Source organism: Neophocaena asiaeorientalis, unplaced genomic scaffold (assembly GCF_003031525.2).
Source record: "Neophocaena asiaeorientalis asiaeorientalis breed wild unplaced genomic scaffold, Neophocaena_asiaeorientalis_V1.1 scaffold202, whole genome shotgun sequence".
Taxonomy (NCBI): Eukaryota; Metazoa; Chordata; class Mammalia; order Artiodactyla; family Phocoenidae; genus Neophocaena; species Neophocaena asiaeorientalis.
The window spans coordinates 1468924-1494705 of record NW_020172627.1 but is presented as its reverse complement, the minus strand read 5'-3'; the positions used below and the strand labels follow the sequence as shown (position 1 = coordinate 1494705).

General features: G+C 40.6%; 1 protein-coding gene across 2 annotated transcripts in view; it reads left to right on the top strand.

Moving 5' to 3' along the window:
• Window positions 1-25782, top strand: part of ERCC6 (ERCC excision repair 6, chromatin remodeling factor) — a 74057-nt gene that overhangs the window by 32926 nt on the left and 15349 nt on the right. For both annotated transcript variants that reach the window (XM_024739064.1, XM_024739063.1), the window contains exons 7-10: window positions 3115-3273; window positions 10162-10297; window positions 20965-21135; window positions 21847-22023. In XM_024739064.1, coding sequence (XP_024594832.1) covers window positions 3115-3273; window positions 10162-10297; window positions 20965-21135; window positions 21847-22023 — 643 coding nt within the window. The remainder of the gene's footprint in view (window positions 1-3114; window positions 3274-10161; window positions 10298-20964; window positions 21136-21846; window positions 22024-25782) is intronic.

Genomic DNA, 25782 nt, shown 5'->3' with positions numbered 1-25782 from the left:
ACTTTACTTTTAGCCCACTAGTAAATGCAATCTTGGGTTAATGTGACAATGCCAAGGTACACCAATTATCTGTGGTTATTTTGTGATGCTTCAGTTTCACGGGGGAAGCAGAGTACAGAAATTTCTTTACTCTTACACAGTAGTTTGTAAAAATCTTTTAACTCTTCCTAAAGAGTAATTTTTATGTCTTCGAAGGTTCTGAAAACTGAATTCCGTAGCCTGCTTTCATTTAAAGTATGTAATTGTTTTACGGTGTTCATTATTAGGAAATTAAAGCAACAGAGCCTGAATCAGTTAGTGACACTGCTGGAACCAGAACCCAGACCCCCTAACTCCTCATGCAGTGATACATGCCTACCGATCAGTGTGCTCGTGCAGCCTGAGGGCCTTCGTGGAAAGAGAGAGCCGCTCTTCACCATCTTTATGCAACGTCCCCAGCTGTGGTTGGGCATTTCCATGTAGGGATGTGACTTACAGGGCTGCCTGGTAGATACTTTTCCTGAAGTCATTTCTTCAGTGTTGTTCATCGTCTTGTGTGAACGCCCTTGGAAATTACATCTGTAGATGAGGAAACGTCTAGCACAGTGTCTCTGCCTCTCGTGGGTCACCTAGAATGCAGATGTCCTAACTCCCTCTGGGATACCATGCTGGTCACCAGTTTTTATTCCTTTCGTGATTTCTCGATTGTCCCTCTCTTGATTCCTTAAGTTGATTGGCCCCAAACAGAGAGAGGGGTTGGACCTGTGTTGGGTGGAGGCAGTGTTGTATAGTGGGAAAACACTGGAATGGCCACTGGGAGATTTTGGCCCCTACTCTGCCCGGAGGAGCTGGTCCCATAATTGTTCTGTACCTCAGTAAAAGGAGGCTGATTGACTGGAATTTAGTGATTCTGAACGTACATCAGTTTTTTGGGGGAGCTTTTTGGACTACATCTTTTTCCATAGCTGAGATTAGTCCAATGTAAGTAGTTCATGACCAACTTTTATTTTTAGATCAGGATTTTTCATTCTCAGCACAACTGACATTTTGGGCTGAATAATTCTTTGTTGTAGGGACTATTCTGTGCATTGTAGGATGTTTAGCAGCATCTCTGGCCTCTACCCACTAGATTACATTTGCACTTTCCCAGTTGTAACAACCAAAACTGTCTCTAGGTATTGTCCAGTGTCCCCTAGGGAGCAAAATACCCTCTTTACCCCCCATTTACCCCCATACCTGGTTGAGAACTGCTGGTCAAGATTATCTCCAAAGTGGAATCGCTTTGGAATCAGAGGTTCTGGATTTCAGTTCTGACTTGCTCATTTTTTTTTCTAGCAGTGTGACCTTTAGCAAGTTACTTAACCTCTCTGTGCCTTCATTTCCTAACTATAAAATGGGCTGATCCTCTTTGTGTGGGCTGGTTGTGAGGTTGTATCCAAACCTCACCTGGCCAGGTGCCTCCCCAGCAGTAGGCCCCTTAAATGGTTGGTAGCTTGTATTTTCTGATTATATACCACGTGTTAAATAGAATTTGTCCTTCATCCCAAATTAAATGATCTTTTATCCATAGTAGACTTCACTGTGTTTGGATTTTAAATCCTCTCGTCCACGGTACATTTTGAGTGTGTATATTATAATTAGCAAACTTAAGCAGCAAAATACTCATTCAAAGTTTTCCTTATATGATAGATAATAATGGCAACAGCTAGAGTCAAACTTTTGGAATTGATTTGCAGAATACTGGGGGAAAGTTAATTATGACATACTTACTAGGAGAAGAGTAAATAAAACTAGTTTAACAGGGACTGAAATCCACAATGAGATTTTAGGTAGACATATCACATACCAAAGAGTAAAAAACATTTGGGCAGTAAAACAGCAACAAAACCACCTCCTTTTAAGGTGGGTAGCTCACTAGCCTTGGTATGTTCTTTCAAAAAAAAAAAATTCTTTAGCTTTCATTTTTTTTTTTTTTTTGCAGTATGCAGACCTCTCACTGTTATGGCCTCTCCCATTGCGGAGCACAGGCTCCGGACGCGCAGGCTCAGTGGCCATGGCTCATGGGCCTAGCCGCTCCGCGGCATGTGGGATCTTCCCGGACCAGGGCATGAACCCGTGTTCCCTGCATTGGCAGGCAGACTGTCAACCACTGCGCCACCAGGGAAGCCCATCATTGTCTTTTAAGTGTTTTTTGCTCTAGATTTTTTTACGTGGCATATAATTTTCATACCATTCCATAGTGTTAAATCTTTCACTCTCAGAAATGCTTTTTGCATTATTCCCTTTTTAACTTCATTTTTAGATTATTGAATTAGACATACCATTGATGGAGAAGGGCAAATACCAACTCTTTTTTTGTTTTTAGAGGGGAATATATTATTGCTCTTTGACCTGCACTCCTTATTTAAGATTTTAATAGCTCTGACCTTTTTGTATCTATGATAAAGTCCCTGAATCAAGTTCTACTTTAAAATATTAAAAGACCTTTTGTATTGTTGAGCCTTTAAACTGTTGTTTTTTTTTTTTGCATCTGCTAGTAATATGACAGAATCATATGTACTAATTTTGTGAGCAGCCCTGTTATTCAGACTTGTTTATGGCCTTAAAATTTAATTTAATTTTTCCTATAAAAAGATAATATGATTACCAAGTGACTTTTCAACAGTGTATAGTGTAAATTGTAGTGTTCTCTGTCCTACTTTTTGAAGCTGTTCAGACGGAAAAAGTAAATGTTAATGCATCTTTTCATGGAAAAATTATTGGAACTTTGTATAACTAAAAATATTTGCAGTTTTTTCCAGAAGGATATTGAATAAAAGGTAATAAGTTTATGCTTGTTTACCAGGCTATTTCTAATGTTGAAAAAGAAATGAAATAGTCCCTAATTACCCTATCTATCAGTTTAATTAGAAATGTGTTAATGTTCTGTAAAGAAAAATTTGTGATTTTTATGCCTAGGTAATCAAAAATGTATGACCTTATAAATATAATACTCATGTAAAACACACATCCGGCGTGTTTCTCTGACTGGTACTAGAACCTCGCTAAATGATTAATTCATGAGTACTTTCTGTTATGATCTGTATTATCCACCGTTTGCCATTTTCTTTTTCTTGTTGGTGTTTGTTGTTGTAGGTACCAGCAGACAGGTGTTAGGTGGCTGTGGGAATTGCACTGCCAGCAGGCAGGAGGAATTCTGGGAGACGAAATGGGATTGGGCAAGACCATCCAGATAATTGCCTTCTTGGCAGGTCTGAGCTACAGCAAGATCAGGACTCGTGGTTCAAATTACAGGCAAGTGCTCCTCTGCAGACTGTCAGTCTGTGGAGCTCGATTAATATTTCATCAGATGTATTGCTGTGGAGGAGGGTCTTGTGAATTATTGATGACATTTCAATTACAATATTCCTTTAATTCTTTTAGTGGGGGACATCAAAGGAAAATTTTTACGAGACAATGGAGCTGTAGGGCAGGAGAAATTAAACATGTAACACTTTTAATGAATTCCAGGCATTGATGCTTCATTTTGCAGATGAGCCCCGCTAGGTATTTTGGGTCAATACAGTGTCTAAGGTTAGCGTCTACAAATGGATTGTTTACAAACTCAGTTATGTTAATATCAGTAGTTTACACAATATGGAATTTTAAATTAGACATAATACCTTTAGTTCCACTTATTAAATTTTACATTAAAATATTTGTTCTGGCAGGAGACCGGGTGAGCATTACAGTAAGTACAAGGTCTATTCATGGGGAAAGTTGAAGCTTTGGAGAATTTCCTTTATAATCATTTACGCGTGATAGCTTTTATAGATAGTGCTTTTTCTTTTTCGAATGAAGCTACGTATTTGTCTGCTCACTATGCTTTCTACTTCCTCTCCTAGTCTTTAATAACTTTATATAAATTCTAAAGCCAAAGCCTAAGTGACTGTAAAATGATACAAAAATATTTTTAGGTTGTAATCTTTATTCTCTTTAGGAATTTAAATAAACTATTAAAACTTTAATATTCTGAAAGAAGAAGCATTTAAACTACATTTGTTCTGTGTGGAAGGACTGAAATAGTTTATCTTGAAATCCAGTGAGCTTTTCCGTATTTAAGCTGTAAATTGACTTTTTATGTCAATCAGTATTGGTAAAAATAATGCTAGGTAAATTATGTGGGATCTTTAATCTTGAGCCCAGGTGATCGAAGATGTCCTTGGATTCCAGCAGGCTGACCTAATGAGTACCAGCAAGATACTTACCAGGTGCTTGTGTCCTGGAAACCTCAGGCACTCACAAGATGTGATTCAGCGATCCCTTTAAAAGAGTGTCAGTGTGCCTTTAAAAGAGTGTCAGTGTGCCTGAAGGCAGCAACAGCAGAGTTACTGCCCCACACGCTGGTTCACTGTCAGAGAAGTGTTTGCGAGAGAGCCAGATACGAACCATAAACTATTGAGTAAAGAACTTGTTTTTAAATCTTCAAAGTCTATTGCTTTGCTTTTATTCCTTACTCTTTTCATTAATTTAGCAGATCCACACTTACCAGGAGCAGTACTGAAGCTTTAGAAAATTTTAGAAATACTTACTTAGCTGTAGGAAGGGAAAAATGTACTTGGAGATTTTTAAATACGAAATGTTCCATTGTTATTACAAGGAAGTTGTGTTGAAGCAGAGTTTTTTCTTCAGATACTGGAATTCTATTACATTTCATGTGAAAACATTCCATCCCAGTGGAAGAGTCAGAGTTGAAAATGGGCATTTAGGGTTTCCTTATCTATGTATGTCATTAGTTCACCATTTAAAAAATGCTTTCTCTGTTCTAAATAAGCTCTTTGGTCGGCTTGGCTCTGCACCTCTTGTTTTTTTTGTTTTGTTTTGGTTTTGTTTCTGTTAACTAGAATGCCCTAAGCTGCCCTAGTTTCTAAGACTGTCTTTCTTTCCTTAAATGATTTCTGGGATTTTCTTATCTCCCATCTCTTTTCTTCCCTTCCTGTTACCATGAAACTTGTGTGGAGTCTAATATGCTGGGCCTAGGAAACCTAAAGTCATCCCTGCAGTGTAGTTTTGGTCAAAAAATTAAAACGTGCTCTCTTGAGTGATGACAATCCTGCTAGGAGTGAAGTGAGGGCTAATAATGAACAGCAGCTGTAATCAATTAACTATCAATGCGCATCTCCTCTTTTCCATAATGAAAGAGTGTGGCATGTTGGATTATAGCCCAGATCGTCCTTATTAGAATAGTATTGGTAGAAGTGGCTTCTCAGAATGCAGTTACGTATCAGCTAAACAACTGAGCTCTTTATGAATAGTGGTGTACGGAGGAGCTTGGTCCCTTCCACGTGCACGTGCCAGAGCAAATTGTATGACATTTTTCTCACAATTTTGTAGTATGTCCTCCTCTGAAACTAGATGAACTTGGAGTTCTCCTCTGTGTTTACGTCCTAAAGAAAAATAGCCAGATGCATAGTCAAACGAAGTTCTGCATGAGCCAGCATTGCTTCATGGACTATGTACGTTTCCTCTGAACTCTTGCAAGCTGTAGATTTTGGGGCCCTAATTTGAGATGGTCTTAGTGTTGTAATTTTAAGGTCAACGATCCCTGAAACCATGGAAGTCTCTGGGATACCAGGAAGGAATTTCCTGGTAAAAGAAGTTTTTAATTTTTGTTTCTTTAATGTGTTTTATATGTGTGTTTTTAAAAGAGAGGGAAAAGCATATTTACATTTACATGTGGTTAATAAACATCTATACTAGTTGCTGTGTTCCCAGTTCATATTGTATACACTACCTTCTTTTCACTTTGCCATTCATATTATAATGATAGGCCCCCTGAATTTTGTGATGGAGAGGAAATAAATTATTTACCTTTCAAACTTCAGTTAATACTCTGAAGTCTTGGATATCATTTAGGAAATTCCTAGTTACACATAAATGGCCTGAAAAAGGTAATAAACTTTCAAAGGTAAATGTTTTTACTTTGTAATTCCTGGTAAATTCAAGGCTATGAATGGCAGATTTCCATCCTGCAGGTTGAAATATTTGACCATGGAGCCGTTGGCTTGTCGTAAACTCATTAGGTAGTCAGTGATACTCAGAGATGAAAAGAATTGTAGCCAGTTTGGTAATTGATGCTAATCACTCTAGTACATTTAGCCATTTCTTACACTCATCTCACGGGATTGAGGGTTGGGGAAGGGTGGTGCAGTTGAAGTGACTGTTAATGGGTTTGATTGCCCCTTCTGTGGTTCAGGGACGATCTAGGTCTGCTCCTAGATTCCCACTCTGTGTGAAAACCTCTGTAATCTTCTAATAGAGTGGCAGAAATTGAAGGGCATAATAATGCCAGTTAGATGTTCAACCAGAATAAAATATTGGCCTTAAATGACATTGTGGCAGTTGGCAGAGAGTGTGTTATAAAAAGAGCACAAATACTATATAACCTCCAAAAGCATATGTACCTATTTATGTTTATTTGAAAGTGAATTTGTTTTTAAATATTTTAGATAGGTTTTGATTGGTTGTTTCCTAATCCCTGCTAAGTGCATATTGATGATAACTCTCTTTAATTCCCCTTGGAGGATATAAAGAAGTTGGTGCATTTAATCCTTTTAGAAAGGAATATTGTCAAGGAAGGGGCCAGGGCAGAGTCATGCTCTCCCCGGGGAGTTTGAAGGGGCTCTTGCATGGGCCCTGCTCTTGGGGAGGAGCAGAGCATGGCTTGGGAATTCTTCAGGAAGTGTCAGCACCTGGCTTCTTGCAATCTGAGCCCATGCTGTGGAGCAGAGGGGGCAGGGGCAGTGACTGTAGCTGGAGGTTGGGAGGATTTAGAGTGGGTAGAGGCATTTTGTTACATTGGAGTATTATAAGGGTAAGCCTCATTTAGGCTGTGGCTTGTTTTTCTACTAGAACTACAAGGTATTTTTCAGTTGTGCAGATTATTTTTAATATTTCAAGTACTGTGTGATTTACTCTAGTTTTCAAAAAATTTTAAGTTCAGGAATCATTTATTGAACTGTAACAAGAAAATAAAAATCACTCAGGATCCCCTAACTCAGAAATAATCTCTTTTAACGTTTCAATACAATTTATTCCAACCTTTAAAAAAAGTTTTCATTTAATAAAGCCAGTATTTATTCACTACCTCCTGTGGTCTAGACATTGAGATCATTTGAAGAAGAGGCTGTCCCTGTACCCTGAAGGACCTTAGGAAGGATCTAGCAGACAATTACAGTAAGGGTGATATGCGTTATGACAGGGTTAATGTGGGGTCCTAACTTAGTGTGGATGCACCAAGGAAGGGTCCTTGACCTACCTGGAGAGAAAGGGACGGGAAGGGAAGAAGCTGCGGGCTGATGGACAGGTGGCTAGGAGAAGAGGGCAAGAAGGGACAAGGCGAAGGCTGAGAGGTCAGAGGAGTATGCACTTTGTAGGAACTGAAGACGGTGCTGGTGGGGGAGTGCTGAACCACCGGGCCAGTGTTGGGGTAGGGGCCCTGAGAGAGGAGAGGCTGAAGAGGTGGGCCGAGGTCAGATCCTCCTGGTCTCATATGCCAGGGTGAGGTGTTTGGACTGTTTCGAGAGCAGGGGACAAACGGGAAAAGGCCCTTAAGCAAAGGGATGAGGTGTTCAGATTTTCCTTTCTTGAAATGATCGTTCTAGAAAGTGCAGTAACCCAGGTAAGATGATAGTGGCCAGAAGTGGAGTGTTAACAGTGTAGATGGAGAGACAGGGTAACTTTGAGAGGGATTTAGGAGGTAGATGTGACATGAACTCAGTATAGGTTGGATACAGTGGAGAACAGGAGAGGGGCAGAGGCCCGGATTTCCAATTGGGGTACCTGGAGAATGGGTGACAGTTCTTTCCATTGGATTAGGAAACATGGTAGGAGGGCCAGGTGGGGAGAGGATGACGTGTGGTGCCGTGGGGACATCTGAGTGGAGAGATCAGCCAGCAGTTGGACATCCAGGCATATGGTACTTTGGAGTTCAGGAAGGAGATTGGGGTTGGAGACCTAGATGTGCATCAGCAGTGCAGAGACAGTAATTGAGACTGGGAGTTAATGAGATAGCATGGGGAAAGTGTGTGCAGTGGATCTAGCTTCAGATATTCAGTATCCTCATTGGGCAGAAAAAGGTAGGGGGCGGAGAATGACAGTTTAAAAGGTGCCAGTGACTCTGCTCCCGGATGAGTGAGAAGGTAGGCCATGTGGGGCGCCAGTTTCCTCTGTCAGTCTTGGCTCCCAGTTGCCTCTGGTGGCATGAGCTGAGTGTGAGTCTAGTGTTGAAGAGACTCCCATAGTTAGTTTGACTTTGCTTTGTTTTCATTTCATTGATACCCACCTCCCAGCAGGACTGAGGATGAAGCAGCTCCAGTAGTAGGAACATAGATGTAGTGGGGGTATGGGCTCAGACAAGAAAAGGGACACCTGTTCCGTGGTAACAGGAGGGAGGGAAGGCAGGATGGTACTGATTCAGTCAGGTGCCTACGGTGTACAGTGGATCAGGGTATTTTGACTTCAGGTAAAAAAATCTTGGCCTCAAATTGGGTTAAATGTTCACATACCTACAGAGGGGGTAGGTTGCAGACACAGCATGATCAGAAGCAGCCCAGTGATGTCATCAGGGGCCCGGGTTCTCCTGATGCCAATTCTTCTGTGGTCATAAGATCTCCTTGCACTGTATTTCCTTGTTCACATGCAGCAGGAGAGACCAAGAGAGGAAGCTCTCCCCGACCTAGAGTGTAAGTCCTTCCTTAACCGTGAGCAAGCCAGTCTTCCCACGCCCCTCAGTGGACAGGTGATTGTCGCCAGGGGAACACTGTGTGCTGACAGACAAGCTATGATTCTGGCTTCTCCCCTCTTCGCTATAGCCAGACAGTGATCAGAGTCCCCTCGAGTACACGTCTGGGAAGGAAGAGGGGATACCTGCACAAAATTGTGGTTCTGTTCGGAAGGAGAGAGGGGAGATGTGGATGTTGAGAGAGGGGGCCATGACCAGTTTACTGGCTACCTATGTGTAAGTGAATTGGGGTGATTCCATAAGTAATTTGGTTTCTTAAAAGACTTACGAGCATCTTCCAGATTTTAAATATTCTTCAAAGACGATTTTAATGGTTATATTATATTCCATCTTATTTAACAAACCCTAATAGTATTTACTGTGTTCTGTTCTAAGCACTTTATAGATGTTGATTTAATCTTCATATAAATGGTATGATCACTACTGTTATTATTTTAAGATGAAAAGCTGAGGTTCCGTTAGTGTGTGCAGAGCTGGGATTCAGACCCAGGCAGTGCTCCTAACCCCCAGCCTGTAGTGCTGCAGTAAAGATGGTTTATTCAGCCCTTCTCTTATTTACAGACGTTCAGGCAGCGCCCACTTTTTCCACAGTATAAATAATGCTACAGTATGTATCGCAGTACACAAACGTTCGTCTTGGGATCGCTTGGTCAACATGCGACTCTTGTTAAAGCTCTTGCCATGTAGTGCTCAGCTGCTTTACACAAGAACTGAGCGGCTTGCCTTCCGTTGGCCTGGGCTTTCTGGGTCACCGTGATGCTCACCCACTTGTTTTTTATCACGTGGAGAAGAGAGCAGCACCATGTAGTGGAAGAGCAGGCTGCAGCGGTCAGAAGACCGACTTGAGGGCTTGCTCCATCTCCTGGTAACCAGGGGGCCTCGGGCACAGAAGCCTTCAGCGGCCCCGAACACCGCAGGATTTCTGTCCTGCTTGCTTCCCGAGGCAGTGAGATTGATTGAAATCTTGTGGGTGAAAACTCTTGGTAGACTATAAAGCTTCAGACCAGTTGAAGACACTCTTATGTTCACTTAGGTTAAGATATACTGTACAATGCCTTCACTAATCTGGAAGAAGAGAGAAAAGTATTTTTGTTAGGTAATTTTTATTTGATTTTTTTTTTTTTACTTTACTATAGACATTATCTTTTGATATGTAGTAGCTGGTGTTTCCTCTTAATACCTGCACTCACTAACTGATGAATGGGGTTGTAGGGATTTCACTTGGTGGGTTTTATCCTCTATAGCTTTTTCTTTGAAGAAAATATCAGTAAATTTCCAAAGCTAGGATTTTCTTTTTTGAGCTGTTAAGTTTTTGTTTGTTCTTTTTTGTTTTTTGGCAGTTGATCATCCATATGCTGTCCTTCATGGTTGTCTTTTCTTCTTGGACATTTTGGGTGCAGGTTCGAGGGGTTGGGTCCGACTATAATTGTCTGTCCGACGACAGTGATGCATCAGTGGGTGAAGGAATTTCACACGTGGTGGCCTCCATTCAGAGTGGCAGTTCTGCACGAAACTGGGTCCTTTACCCACAAAAAGGTAACATTACAGTACCTCAGAATCTTTTTGCTTGTTTTAAAGCCCTCTATTTGACATAATTGTTTTTGCTTTGATCCATTTATTTATTAAGTGTATGTTCCTGTGTTTCTTTCTTGCATTTAAACTTATTGTTATTGATTTAATTTAGAGCTCTGTATTTTTAAAACAATTATGAATGCAGGCTTTGTCATTCTAACAGTCCATGGTGGTGACATGTTCTTGTCCCGTGAAACACAAGCCTGATACCCTGAGTGGGACCAGAAATCAGGGGGCTTATGCAGCAGTTAACTGGCTGGATTTGGGGCATTAGAGGCTTTAAACAGTTTTAGGAAAGTAGGTACAAAATGTAATAAAATAACTCTTAATTGATAAATGAATTTGTTAACATGCTTTTAAAATGTATTTTAAATGAACAAAAGAAGAGCCTGCCATTTTGTAATTTGTACTGTTGCCTTTTAAGTTTTTTGTTCTCTGAATCATTGATTACCATTTAAGTCTAATCACTGTTATTTGAAAGTTGCATTTTCTCACTTACTTGTAGTTTTACCCACACATTATCAAAAAGGTTTATCATCTCTTCTCCTCTGGGTAGCATAGATAGGGTGTATTATGCTTTTTTAATCCTCATGTCTGTCTACCATCTAGACTGTAAGCTCTGCAGTGTGGAGACTATGTCTTCATCATTATCGTATCCCAGGGGCCTATAGACAATAGATAATAATTAACACATTTTCACTGTGGGTTTGCAGGTTTACTCTGTAGACAAGAAGTGGCAGTTTGCTATGAGTTCTTTCTGTCCTGAGTTTCACAGCTCTTGAGTGAGGCCTCTGTGCCCCCATGAAAGCAATGCCAGCTGAGAGAGCTGTTGAATGTTTGCCTCACTCAGTTAAATATGTGTGAGCCACTAAACTCCAGTGTCTTTATGATTCTGCCAGTACCCCCTTTCCTCCAAATTCCCATTTTGTTCATGGTCATGAGTAAGCAGAACTTTCGATAAAAGTGAATCAGGAGTATCTATAATTTGGTAGCTCAACTTTGGTGAGATGGAATCTTACTTTTACTAGCTGTTGTTAAAAACAGCATACTTTGCCCTGAATTTTAAATGATAAATAGAAAACAAATGAGTTGAAATAATTAATAAAGTGGGATAAACGCTGCAATCAAAACAAAATAAAAAAGTGATTTTTTTCTCAGCAGCATGAAAATAACAGCTTAGATTGTTTTTCTAGTCAAACTAAATTGTTGTGACTATCCTGTCATCATTCTTGTAAAACATTTTTGATTCCTTTTTTCACTTCCATTGTCTGTTGACATTTCTTAATATTTTGTATTGCAAAGTCTTGTACTAGGATTCATTAGTTGATGAATGTCTTTAAAAGGCAAATTTTTCACATGTTCCTCCTTATCCTTTTTTTTATTTTGTGCTTTTTCTTTTACACCTTTACCATATCATGGCTCACTTGAGTCTCTTCTGTTATTATAGCCTGAAGAGCAACCTTCATGTAAATGAAATACATTGACTCGTGAATGAAAATAGAATTGACATTGGTCAGTGTCTCTGTTGGTGCGATTTGCTTCCTTAACTTGCTTAGAGAGCAAACAGTTATTTCACTTTTGTTTACAGTGATTTGTACCTTCTGAGGTGTCTGGTTATGCACAGACACATGCATTATATGATTGTTTTTTTAGTACTTAATGGTTTACCAAGCGCTTTAACTTGAAGTTTCTTAACTTTTGAGGAAAAGCAGTAGACTTGTGTTTTTACTCTGACCCTTAACTCTTTGGACAGTTCCTTTTTCATTGTAAAGTATCTCAGATCTCTAAAGATGTAAGCTGTTATGCAAAAGATCGAAAAGATGTTCTTTCGCATCTTTCAAACCGTACTCTCTACTTAGAAACACAATCAGTTTATTATTAATATTGAATATCAGTTTATTATTTGTGATGACGACATATTGAAAATGTGTTCATTCCTCTGCACAGGCCTTGTTGTAACACTTCCAAGATCAGAACTCTGGCTTCTGGATTAAAAGACCGAGTGGCATTTGATCCCTTTGCTCCTTCCTTTTGTATTTGTGTGTACAGATCTTTGTTACCACTCCATGCACACCTGTTGGCTTATAGGTGTGTGTTAGATTGCAATAGAGTTTACATTTCTTAATCACATTTCAAATATTCTGTCAGTGCTGGTCTGTCCTTTAAGCCAGCACCTAATGTGTAACTTCCTTTCCATCCTCATAGGCTGAAATTTCTTTTTTCCATGGGGGAACTTTCTGTGCGCACCAGCTGTCCCGTCTAAATGTATTGATAATAGAAGCACTCTGGTGTAGGGTTATTCAGTGCTGGAGAAAATAGGGAAGAGAAGAGAATTTCTCTTTGGAAAACTTAAAAAAGTAATAATGTCAGAATTATTCTGCTTATCATTCAAATAGATTATTTTTATTTTTCTAATGATTTGTTGTAGCTGGTAAGATGTCAAACTTTGAAAGTTTTTCATTTAGAGAAGAGCTATCAAATGATCAAACAATTTCTAAATGGAGATCATCTATCATTTTTCTTCCCTAAATTGCCTTTTAGCTTCCCACCTCTCTCACCAGGTGATCCTATATTATCTTTGTTAATATTCTCTTTGGTTGACAGCATAATTTTGAATTATCAAATGCACACCCAGCGACCTTGCAAAAAAATATGTGGCTAATATTTTCAACCAGTTGATCAATCAGATAAAGACATTTTCAGGCTCTGAATCTCCTTTAATGGTCAGTCGAAATCTCATTTACTAGGAATCCAAGATTATCCTTTTCTCATGTCTTATGATCCCTTTTTTCTAATGGAGAGAAACTTGATATGTAAGTTGATTAATATTTATTTGTTGAATAACTATAAACATAACATTGCAGGTATTTGATGCTATTAGGACTCCAAAAAATGGATATGATGTTTTTAACTGATCTTGAAAAGCTAACCATTTTCTTGGGGAAAGAAAATATATGAAAAGATAATAAAAGAAGGCAGTTTTGTAATTCTTATCCCGTAACTCACAGCAGGGGGTGGCAACTTTAGCACTGCGTTGTAAAGTTTATTTAATTATTAAGGACCCTTTTTTCAATTTGTTGGAAGATGTGTAATGAGAAATTTCTTGCTTATATTCTGGAACAGTTGTCACTTTGTAGCTCTCCCACCTTTCCCTGCCTTGTAGGATATAGTAATTCTGTGGAATAGTTTTGATAATTCAAAGAGATCATTTTGATCCATTCATAGTATTTAGAGGCATAGGATTAGGAAATGTGACAATGGCATAAAGGCATAGATTTTATAATTACCAAACCAGGGTTGGAATCTTGGATCTGCCATCGTATAGTTTTGTGACCTGGTGCAAGTCACTTAGCTTTTCTGAGCCTAGTTTGATCTCCTGAAAATGGGTTAGTTTTGGTAATTTTTTGAGGATTTGTTGGGTTAATATGTGAGCACAATACACTTAGTATGGTCCCCAGCATACCGTGTCTACTCAGGTAATTCCTACAGTTAGAAACGAAGAATGTGGTAGACATCTTCATCTCAGTACTTGAGAAAAGATGCTCTGACATTTCTGAGGGATTCAATATAAATACATTCGAGATAGAAGGTTCAGACCTGCTTTATCAAAAATATTCATAGTCATTCACGTCTAGACCTTTCTCCTTCGTGTCTAGATTCATTGGCCCCCAAATGATATGGTGTTAAAACTCTTTTTGGGAAATGCAAGGTATGACTAAAGAACAGACCACAGGAAAACATGGCCATCTGATGCAACTACCATCACATGTTCTTTAAAAAGGCCCGTTTTCCGAAACACTAGCATAAAAAGACTTGGCTTTTTAAAAAGCTGGAAGGGAGACAAGTAAAAACATAACAAATAAAAGTAGAAAAGGGCCACATGGTCCCTCAAGCATCCTGAATATTTCAGACCCGCTCCAGGTACACAAATTACAACACAATGTGGTGTAGTTCCCATTAACTTTCGAGACGGTGTATACACCTGATACAAGAAATGATAGATGCTATGCTCGGTCTTTGAGGGATATTGTAAAATTGTGTTGCTGGAGCCCTTTTTTCTTCATTGTCAGCACAAATCCTTGTTTATTAAAGATTTACCTTGAAGGAAATTTTAATTAATTACAGGTGCAGTAAATCCTGCCTGGGAAGCTGCTGTGCTGTGTTTACCGTGAATGGCCTTCATGTGCCTGTGCTCCACTCCGCTCTCCCTGCTGCCTGACAGTGTGATTTATGGCTGTTGTTTTCTACCAGTCCACTGTTTGCCCTCTAGGAGGGATTGGTCTCCTGAGCCTCCGTAATAACAGCAGCACTTTCACAGACATCTTTTAATGACAACAGCACTGCATTCAGTAAGTCAGGCTAATTGCAGATGTACCCTATTAATTGCAAAAACTAGGAGAGGTTACATATTTTACAAGCTTTTAATTTGAAACCGCCCGAGATGATTTGTCTTAAGTGTTTGGATAGAGACGTCCATAATATTCAACAATTCACCATTATTGAAACTCCGGTCTAGGCAGTTACAGAATTCTGAGATTGAATCAGGTAAAAACAAATAGTCTTAGATGTGTTTTTACCCAGTGGCTGTTAAGTGGAGGTTATGTTTTCAATGTGGATGTTAAAAAATTTTCTTACTCTTTTTATAAAAGCATCTTTGATTCTTATCATCATACATCTTTTTGAATATGGTAGAAATTTTGTATTTCTGTAGTTAACGTTACAGAATTTTCCAAATAAACTTCAATTCTTAGACATGTCGAAGAAGCTAAACATAACTCTGGTGGTATGTATTTGAGAGGCATGGCACCTCGTTTGTTTAACTGTGGTAAAGTGATGTCCCAAATCCAGTTCAGGGTGGCGTTCCTTGGAGGGTAGTGGAATGACTGTGGTGAGTCACTGCATCTAGCAGTTAGGAGTTCCAGGGTCATGAGCAAATAGATCCACATGGGCAGGGTTTGGCTGTGATCCAGCGGACAGTTTATAAAGGTGAGTGGTAATTTCACTTCTGCTGTATTTCAGGCCCCAAACAGTTGTCGTTGTTTTACTCTCCCATTTCTCTCTGGGCACATAGCTCTATGCCTGGAGTAGCACAGGGCGTGGGGCATTCCTGTGTGTCGGTTTGCTGTCGTTCCACGCCCTACCTGCTTCAGGACTTCTGGAAGCCACTGCTGTCCCAGGAGGAGGAAGAGATGGGGATAGAGTTGGGATAGCTGCCTACCCAGACTCTCAGTGGAAAATTCAGATGTGGAGGAGCTATTGAAATCAGCTCTGGCTTCTAAAAGTCTCAGGACTGGTGGGATGCATTCGAGGTGGAACAGTGCATCTCCGGACAGCCTGCTTTTCTTCACTGGACACTAGCCACTGTGGCAGAGCCGGTGGCAGTGGAATAGCAGTGTAATCAGGGAGAAGTGGGTAAGGCGAGGCATGGGAGAGTCTATACGTGTGTTTGTAAGGCTGTGAGCCTTGAGGTATTTAGTGCTGCATTCATCATAGGTTAAAAAAAAAAAAAAAGTCAGGAAATGGTTAAATCAGGTGTGGCCCTCGATGAGTATTGCATAGGCGCGGAAAATCATGAATAGGAAGATGGCAAAACAGTAGTCATATTAATAACACAGCTCTCACCTGTTGAGCCTTTACTAGTACCAGGTGTTATAGCTCTTAACTCTGAAGTTTTGAGTGTATTATGACATGAGAAAAGTTTCTCTTTTCCTCTTTCAGAATTTTCTTGGCCATTGTTACACCCATTTATATTCTATTGAATTAAAAAATATTTTAACCCTTGTTTATTAAGATAATATTTTTAAGATGTTGAATTTTATAAAATTTGTATGACTATGATTACATGAATTATTGTATTAGTTTTCCTAATATTTAGCTATTCTTCTATTTCTGTGATGCCTTGTTAGCTTAATATAGTGCTAGGTTTTATTTATAAAGTAATGAATCTCTAGTTGGGGAGTACGCACACTGTGTGAGTATGTTGCTTCTGTCAGTTTTGAAAACAGGGTTTTGCTAGCCTTCTATCTTTTTCTGTATTTTGGAACCGTTTAAATAACAGGATTGATTCCTACTTCACTCGTAAAACCCTTTGGGTCCAGTAGACTTCTGGTGGGAAAAGCATAACATCCTTTTCAAGTCCTTCAGTATTGGTCTGATTGGTTTGTCTCATTTTTCTTGGGTCCATTTTGGGTAATGTTCACATTCTCTGTCAAAGTTCAGATTCTTTGGCATTGGATTGCACGTGGCATTGGCTAACATTTTGTGTTCTCTGCCTCTGGGGTGACTCCTTTAATGTTTTTCATGCTGCCCATCTGAGTCTGTTCTTCGGGCTGACTTTCCAGAGGTCTGTCTGTTTTTTGGTCTCTTCAAAGAGTTACTTAGTTTTTTTCTCTATCAATTCTACCAGGTTTTGTCCTTGAGCTTCAATGATTTTTGTTTTTATCTTACTGTCTCACTGTCTTTATTTAGCCAATTGTATTGGCTGCTTGGTTTGATTTCAGCCTCAGTAGGGTGTGGGGAATGAATATCTTTGTGTGGGTTAAGGCTCTGCTGAGAGCTATTAAAAGGAGCTCACTGATGGAGAGACTCAGATCCTTTGGATCCTAACTATAAACTTTTAGTTGCCTTTAGTCTTCCTCTGTCTCTTCTGACTGTTGAACTCTGAGAAGCTGTGGCCGTGTCGCCGGCCGGCTGTGGATGTGCTACTTTGCCAGCATAGCTCTTAAGGGCTGTGCCTTGGGCTCTGGTGCAGTGCTCCGGGCAGGCAGGTAAAGGCCTGGCTCTTCTCTCTAGTGTGTTGTCTCCTTAAAATACAAAAGAGGCCCTCCTTTTCCTGTTCACTTCTTGTTGTCTGATACTTGTATTTCTGATCCTGCCCTGTTTTTGTTTGCATTTCCTTGGGATATCTTTAATAGTTCCCATACTCTTAACTCTCAGCACCAGTCTAGTTTGGGTCTCATCTCTTAAACACAGGCCAGGTTTTGGCCGTACTTTCCTAGTGGAAAGGGTCACAGCTGACAACCCACTGTCACGTGGAGACCCTGACATAAATGTTAGGTCTGAAGCCAGCTGTCTTATTTTCTCTTTATTGTATTTTCTGCTTTTTATATTTTCTTAATTCTTTTTCTATTTCCTATTAGAAAATTTTCTATTCCTATATCTATTTTTTTCCTGATAGTGGTTTGATAGTTCTACAGTCTATTTCTTTTCTGGTATTTATGCTGAAGTAGCAACTATTAATCAATAAATGGGCTTAAATTTTTTTTTTTTTTTTTGCGGTAAGCGGGCCTCTCACTGTTGTGGCCTCTCCCGTTGCGGAGCACAGGCTCCGGACGCGCAGGCTCAGCGGCCATGGCTCACGGGCCCATCCGCTCCGCGGCACGTGGGATCTTCCCGGACCGGGGCACGAACCCGTGTCCCCTGCATCTGCAGGCGGACTCTCAACGACTGTGCCACCAGGGAAGCCCTGGGCTTAAATTTTTATGAATGTATTTCAATCTGTTTTTCTGTCATGATAAAGACATGAACAGTGTTCATCACCTGTGCCCCATTCTACCATTGATAAGGTGGGATTTTTAGTACACTCAGTTTCCCCTGTTCTCACTCTAGGTTTGTTAAATTAAACTGGAATTATAATCATGCAAAAATAGATCCCTTTTTATATTTTAGATAATTTCATAACAGTTTCATTAGTATTTAAAACAATGTTTTAATATTTACTTAATTATTATTTTAATAATTTTAGAATGGTAGGTATATTACATGTAATCTTCCCTTAAAAATATTTTCTTTTACAGTAAAGTAAGAGGCAGTGTTGCCTAATATTCAGTTAATATTAGCTTTGGAGTTGGCTGCTTTTCTATGTTCAGATCCTACCACCACTTTACCAGTTATGTGACCTGATAAGCCACAGTTTTCCCCTCTGTGAACTGGGGGTAAGGACCTCTGTCCTCTCTCGGAGTTGCTGTGAGCACTCCGTCTGTGATGAGCATGAGGCGGGGAGCTCTGCCACCTGCTCTTGTGCAGAGTGCGGGGTCCTGAGCACCTTTCTGCTCCCACCAGGGAAAGGAGCTGCATTCTTTTAGTGACCGCACCCCTGCACCGGCTGGAGGCAGCATGCTGTTCATAGGCCATCTCTTGCTGGTTTATTTTCTGTCCTTGCCCAGCTAAAGGTGGAATTTGTTCTTTTTTTCTGTCAAGCGTGACTGCTAATTTGGATCAATGCAGAATTCCAGGGTCTTTGCTTTCCCCCTAGAATTATGGAAAGATTTGCCCTTCGTTTTCCGACGTATTTAGTGTTGCAGAAAAGATATCCAGCGCAGATTTCCTTTGCAGGGAATCTTTTTTCAGTCTGTTTTGTTCTGACTAGAAGCTACAGCATTTTCTCGTTTTCCCTTGTTTTGGGGATTCAGACATCTAATAGGTGTGTACCCAGATGTATGGCTGTTTCGGTGTTTTGTTCTATAGACTCTAGTCTCTCCTCAGAAGTTTTTTCTATCATTTTTAAGATCACTTCTTTTATATCCTTTGTACTCTGTTCTTCTTGAATTCATGTTATACATCATCAGAGCTCCTGGATTTGTCTTTCTTGTCTCCTTGGCTTTTCTCTCATTTTCTTTCATTTTTAAAAAAAGACCGTTTTCCATCTACTGTGTTGTTTTTAGTTTAACAAGGATTGACACAAAGGATGTTTTGGAAAAATAAAAATTGGGTAAGTGTTTACATGTTATACCTTTTTCTGGTCTTCTTATGAGCCCTCCTCCCCCACAGTAGTGGACATACTAGTCAGTGTTTACGACTTACAGATTAATGAAACATAAACTTCCACTGCTGATAATGTATAATTCTGTTGTATATATTATGTTTGTATACATCTTTATAAAGTGCCTTAGATTGTATCATGATTGAAAGGTTGATATTTTTTAAATTTTTAAACATTTTATTATATTTATTTTTCCTTCCAGTTTTATTGAGATATAATTGACATACAGCACTTTGGAAGTTTGAGGTGTACAGCATAATGATTTGAGATACATACACCATGAAATAATTATCACAGTAAGCTTAGCGAACGTTCATCCTCTCATATAGATACAAAATTAAACAAATAGAAAAAAATTTCCTGTGATGAAAACTCTAGAATTTACTCTCAACTTTCATACCTAACATACAGGAGTGTTAATTATATTTGTCATGTTGTATATTACATCCCTAGTACTTAGCTTATAACTGGAAGTTTGTACCTTTCGATTGCCTTCATCCAATTCCTCCTCCCCCCCCATCTTCCACCTCTGGTAACCGCAACTATGATCTCTTTTTCTATGAGTTTGTGTTTGAAGTATAATTAACCTATAACACTATGTTAATTCCTGTTACACAACATAGTAATTCAATATTTCTGTAGGTTTCAAAATGATCTTCATGATAAGTCTAATTATTATATGTTACCATACAAAGATGTTGCATAGTTATTGACTACATTGCCCCGCACTGTACATTTCACCCTTGACTCATTTATTTTGCAACTGGAAGTTTGTACCGCTAAATCTCCCTCACCTGTTTCTTCCCTGCCCATCCCCTGTTTGTTCCTGGTACCTATGGCTATTTCTTTCTTTTCTTTTCTTTTTTAACATCTTTATTGGAGTATAATTGCTTTACAATGGTGTGTTAATTTCTGCTTTATAACAAAGTGAATCAGTTATACATATACATATGTTCCCATATCTCTTCCCTCTTGCGTCTCCCTCCCTCCCGCCCTCCCTATCCCACCCCTCTAGGTGGTCACAAAGCACCGACCTGATCTCCCTGTGCTATGCGGCTGCTTCCCACTAGCTATCTGTTTTACATTTGGTAGTGTATATATGTCCATGCCACTCTCTCTCTTTGTCGCAGCTTAACCTTCCCCCTCCCCATATCCTCAAGTCCATGCTCTAGTAGGTCTGTGTCTTTATTCTTGTCTTACCCCTAGGTTCTTCATGACCTTTTTTTTTTTCCTTAGATTCCATATATGTGTTTTAGCATACGGTATTTGTTTTTCTCTTTCTGACTTACTTCACTCTGTTTGACAGACTCTAGGTCCATCCACCTCACTACAAATAGCTCAATTTCGTTTCTTTTTATGGCTGAGTAATATTCCATTGTATATATGTGCCACATCTTCTTTATCCATTCATCTGATGATGGACACTTAGGTTGTTTCCATCTCCAGGCTATTGTAAATAGTGCTGCAATGAACATTGTGGTACATGACTCTTTTTGAATTATGGTTTTCTCAGGGTATATGCCCAGTAGTGGGATTGCTGGGTCGTATGGTAGTTCTATTTTTAGTTTTTTAAGGAACCTCCATACTGTTCTCCATAGTGACTGTATCAATTTACATTCCCACCAACAGTGCAGGAGGGTTCCCTTTTCTCCATGTGAAAGGTTGATTTTATTTATTTGTTTTATGGCCACGCCGCATGGCATGTGGGATTTTTGTTCCCCGACTAGGATTGAACCCGTGCTCCTTGCATTGGAAGCGGGGAGTCTTAACCACTGGACCACCAGAGAAGTCCTTAAAAGGTTGATTTTAAGAGTCATCCTCGTTTAACTTCTTATTTAAAACTGTCTTTACCATTTTGTCATCATTTTAGGAGAAACTAATTCGAGATATTGCTCATTGTCATGGGATTTTGATCACTTCTTACTCCTACGTTCGACTGATGCAAGATGATATTAGCAGGCATGACTGGCACTATGTGATCTTGGACGAAGGACACAAAATTCGGAATCCAAATGCTGCCATCACTCTTGCTTGCAAACAGGTGTGACCTTTAATAACAAGGAGGGTTTCCAGGTGGATAATATTTAATTGAGAATAAACTCTGCTTTTAGTAACAGACTTATTTAATCTTTCCTTGTGCTTTTTTTTTTTTTTTTTTTTTTTTGCGGTACGCGGGCCTCTCACTGTTGTGGCCTCTCCTGTTGCGGAGCACAGGCTCCGGATGCGCAGGCTCAGCGGCCATGGCTCACGGGCCCAGCCGCTCCACGGCATGTGGGATCTTCCCGGACCGGGGCACGAACCTGCGTCCCCTGCATCGGCAGGCAGACTCTCAACCACTGCGCCACCAGGGAAGCCCTTTCCTTGTGCTTTTGCATAAGGAATTTGAAATACACATTTTGCCTTAATGCAGAACACTTTTCATTCTTGCACTTAATCATGTTTTCTAAAATTCTAATTGTTCACATTACTTAATGTCTCTTATAGGGATCAGTTGTTAGAATGTAACCAAATCCAACTCTAGTCCATAGTCTTCAGCTTGAACAGTAAGAAATTCTTCCCTATATATATATTTTTTTAATCTATGTGTAATTGAAGAATTAAAGTTTCATAAAATGTCTGCGTTTTAGAGGAGACCAAAAGAATATGTAGCTGTGTTAAATAATAAGATTGCATGGGAGTGTTTTGGGGTAGGGTTGGTGATCATCTGCTAAAAGGTGTATTTAACAGAAAAGTCCTTGCTTTCCCCAAACAGTTCCGCACCCCTCATCGCATCATCCTGTCTGGCTCACCGATGCAGAATAATCTCCGTGAGCTGTGGTCACTCTTTGATTTCATCTTCCCCGGAAAGTTGGGCACGCTGCCTGTGTTTATGGAGCAGTTCTCAGTCCCCATCACCATGGGGGGGTATTCAAATGCCTCCCCAGTACAGGTAATGTATCAGGCAGGTGACACTTCTGGTGTTTTAATATTTAAAACGTTCCTACTAAATACTATACTTTGTAGCCAAGTCATTCAGAATGTAAGGGAAATGACCAAGCTTATAAATTGGTATCTGATAAATAACCACAAAAGTATTTTTGCTTGATAGTGCATAATTTTCCAGATGAGTTTTTAAAAAATCATGTAAAATATTCAAGAGCAGTCAGAAATTATGAGATAAGAGTGAGTCACTTCTGGACAGCATGTAATAGCATGCAAATTGGGTAGTGCATCTTATAAAGTACTTTACAAGCTTAGCAAAGGGGGCACCAGGGAAGACTTAACAAGACGTATACCCTTTAACCTGATCCTGGGAAAACAGGTTGGGAAAAGTGGGACATTCTAGGTTAGAGCAACAGTATAACGCAGCCACTCTGTGTGACCATGAGCAGTGAGGAGACATGCTTGACTGGACTGGAGAAGCTTTTGGAGGAGTTGCAGGAAAGCTGTGGATGCTGGCAGTGGGGGCCTTGAAGGGAGGCAGGAGCGCTTAGGCAGGGAAGAGCCACTGAAGGTGTTTGAGCAGGAGGCTGGGAGCAGGCTGTTCTTGGACGGTTACTCAGGCTGCAGGTAGTTGTGGGAGGGAGGCTGGCATTGAGGGACCTGCAGGAATTGTTGGGGGTGAGGGTGATGAGAGCCTGGACCTGGATGTGGGTGATGGTCCTGAGAAAGCAGGTCCAGAGCAAGAGTCCCAAGTGGCGTTTTCTAGGCAGAACAAACAAGATGTGGAGGTTGGTAAGATAAAGGAGATTGGTGGGAGAATGGTGAGCTTGCTGTAGCTAACCCCTGAGGCTTCAGGCCTGGTGACTGGTAGAGTGGGCTTGTCACAGACAGGAACGTTAGGAGGTGAGGCCAACTGGAGGGCGGTTTATGGAATTTGGGGGCAGGCTCTAGCCTCCATGAGAGGCTGGGTCTCTGCACAGCTCTCAGGTGGGGGCCTGTACCAGCCAGGTTATGACTGAGCCAGAAATAAAATACATAACTAGAAAAAGAATTTTAGACCTTTAAGATTAGAGGACTGTCAAAAACCATTTTAATACCTTTAAAATTTTGAGATTGAATGATTTTTAATTAACTTTTGCGGGAGCTCTCTTCCTCCACTGAATCCCCGTTATCCTTCATGTATCTTGTTCTTTTTTTTTTTAACCCTTTATTTTGGAATAATTTCAAACTTAACAGAAAGTTGCAAGAATTGTAAAAATAGCTCCTAGATTCCCTAATTGTTAGCATTTTGCTAACATTTTGCCATATTTGCTTTATCTTTCCTTCCCTCCCTCCTCCTTCCCTACCTGTCTCTGTCTCTGTCTCTGTCTCTCTGTCTCTCTCTCCCCACCCCCCCCGCCGTATACACACACACACACACACGCACACACACAAATTTATGCTTTTTTTTTTCTGAATCATCGGAGTAAGTTGTAGACACGATGCCCCTTTTCTCCAAATCCTTTAGTGTGTATTTCCTAAGAAGAGGGATGTTGTCTTACATAACCATGGTGTAAACATCAAGATCAGGAGGAAGTGTAACACTGATGTAATTCTGTTATCTAATCTATTTGCCATGCACATTGTGCCAGTTGTTCCAGTAATTTCTGTGTCTGTTTAGTCTCCTTTAATCTGAAGCTGTTCCTGTGATCTTCCTTTTGCCTTCATGACTTGACATTTTTGAAGACTACAGGCCTATTATTTCATAGAATGTGCCTCACCTTGGGTTTGTTTTCCATTCTTTGTGATTGGAATCAGCTTATTCCCTTTGAGCAGGAGTACACAGAAGTGACCTGTCTCTCAGTGCTTTACTCGTATCTGGAGGCACATGCTGTTGGTTTGTCCCTTCATCGGTGGTGGTCTGATTACTGGGCAAGGTGTTGTGTGTCAGACTTCTAAACTCTTTGAAGCTACCACTTCTCCTTTATAATTAGTAAGTCATTTATGGGGTATACCTTGAGGCGGTGCAAATATGGTCTGTTTCTTCCTTGAAGTCCTCGTTTCAGAAGTTTGTGCACTTATCTTTTCCCCCTTTTTAGACTGTAAAGTCCTTGGGAGCAGAGGTACTGCTTTTATTTGCTCCTTTTTGTTTTAAGTCCATAGTTGCCATGAAATAGTGAATCCCAAGAAGGTAGTCTGTCAGCAGATATTTTGTGTGTCAGGCTGGGGCTAAAATGATGGGAAATGGCTGACAATCAGAGCCTTCCCTTGAATAGCATTCCTGGTCCAGTGGAGAGTGTGCAGGGGGGAAAGTGGTAAACAGATGATCATGGTATAGGGTAATGAAGACTGTGCTCAGGGGAGACAGCCAATACAGAGCTTGTGGGAGTCAAGGCAGGCTTCCTGGGTGGGCATGATTAGGATCTAAAAGGCTGCGGAGGGTGAGGGGGGAGAACATTAACTACCCAAAACATGGACTGCCCCTTGGATTTGTACATTGAGCCTGTGCAGGGGATTTTAGAACTGAAAAGAGCCCGAGGAGTCATCTAGTTGAGCCTCCTCATTTCATGCTCAAGGTTATTATTGAGACTGAGCGTTTTGGAGACTTGCCTAAGGTGACTGGGCTCTGGGAGAGGCAGAACTGGGGAGGAGTTATCACTCTGCCTCCTCAGGAAGAGGAAGGAAGCGTGAGCGGGCTCAGCAGGGTGTCCATTTTCCATAGCTGTGGGGAGGTGGAGTGACGAAGGAACACAGTTGGATCCTCACTGTGCATTTTTACTCACAGAGAGGCAGACACAAGAAGCAGAAGGGCATTCAACATAGAATTGGCTCGAAAGTTGCACTGGAGAATGTGGCGCGATGTCAAAGCTAAAATAGGGTTTCTTGGTCTTCCCTGCTCTCACATCCCCACCCCAGTTTAGAGCTTAAGATCTTCCTCTGGGGAGAGTGGGGTGTGAGAAACAGACCCATCCCCAGCCACTCTGAGCTCCAGCCCTTGCAAGTTCAGCACAAGTGAGCTGGGGGCGGGCGGACTTTCCAGAAGGGTAGACGGGCAGGAGAGAGTGAGCTGCCAGGCCACGCACCAGCCCAGCCCTGGGTTTCCAGCGCCATCAGCATCTCACTCATTCTTCGAGAGGAGAGAAACGGAGGTAGACGTGAGCATGTGGGCAGAGTTTCCTTAACACGCTGTATATATTTTTAGGAAGATTTTAAATAATGTACTTGCTTCCTTGGTAGGACTGCAATGTCTTGTTAAAATTTGAAATTTATCTCAGCATTACAAGCCACAAAATGTACCTGATTATCATCTTCTGGTAATTTTTATCAATTTCTGAATGATACATTTACAGGGTTACCTGTAACCAAAAGTCGTTGATGAATGGAGTTTCTTTGTTATTGTCTGCTGGTCCAAGTAAAACTGTTTTTTTGTTTTTCTGTCTTTGTTTTGGCGGTACGCGGGCCTCTCACTGCTGTGGCCTCTCCCATTGTGGAGCACAGGCTCCGGACGCGCAGGCTCAGCAGCCATGGCTCACGGGCCTAACCGCTCCGCAGAATGTGGGATCTTCCCGGACCGGGGCACGAACCCGTGTCCCCTGCATCGGCAGGCAGACTCTCAACCACTGTGCCACCAGGGAAGCCCCAAACTGTTTCTGTGTCTAGACATACAAGATATACACACATACATGACATACATGTATACAGACTTGAGTGAGGTGTTCTTAGGGTCTTTTAAGGTGTTTTCTTTTCTACCATGTTAATTTTTTTTTTTTTTTTTTGAGGTACGCGG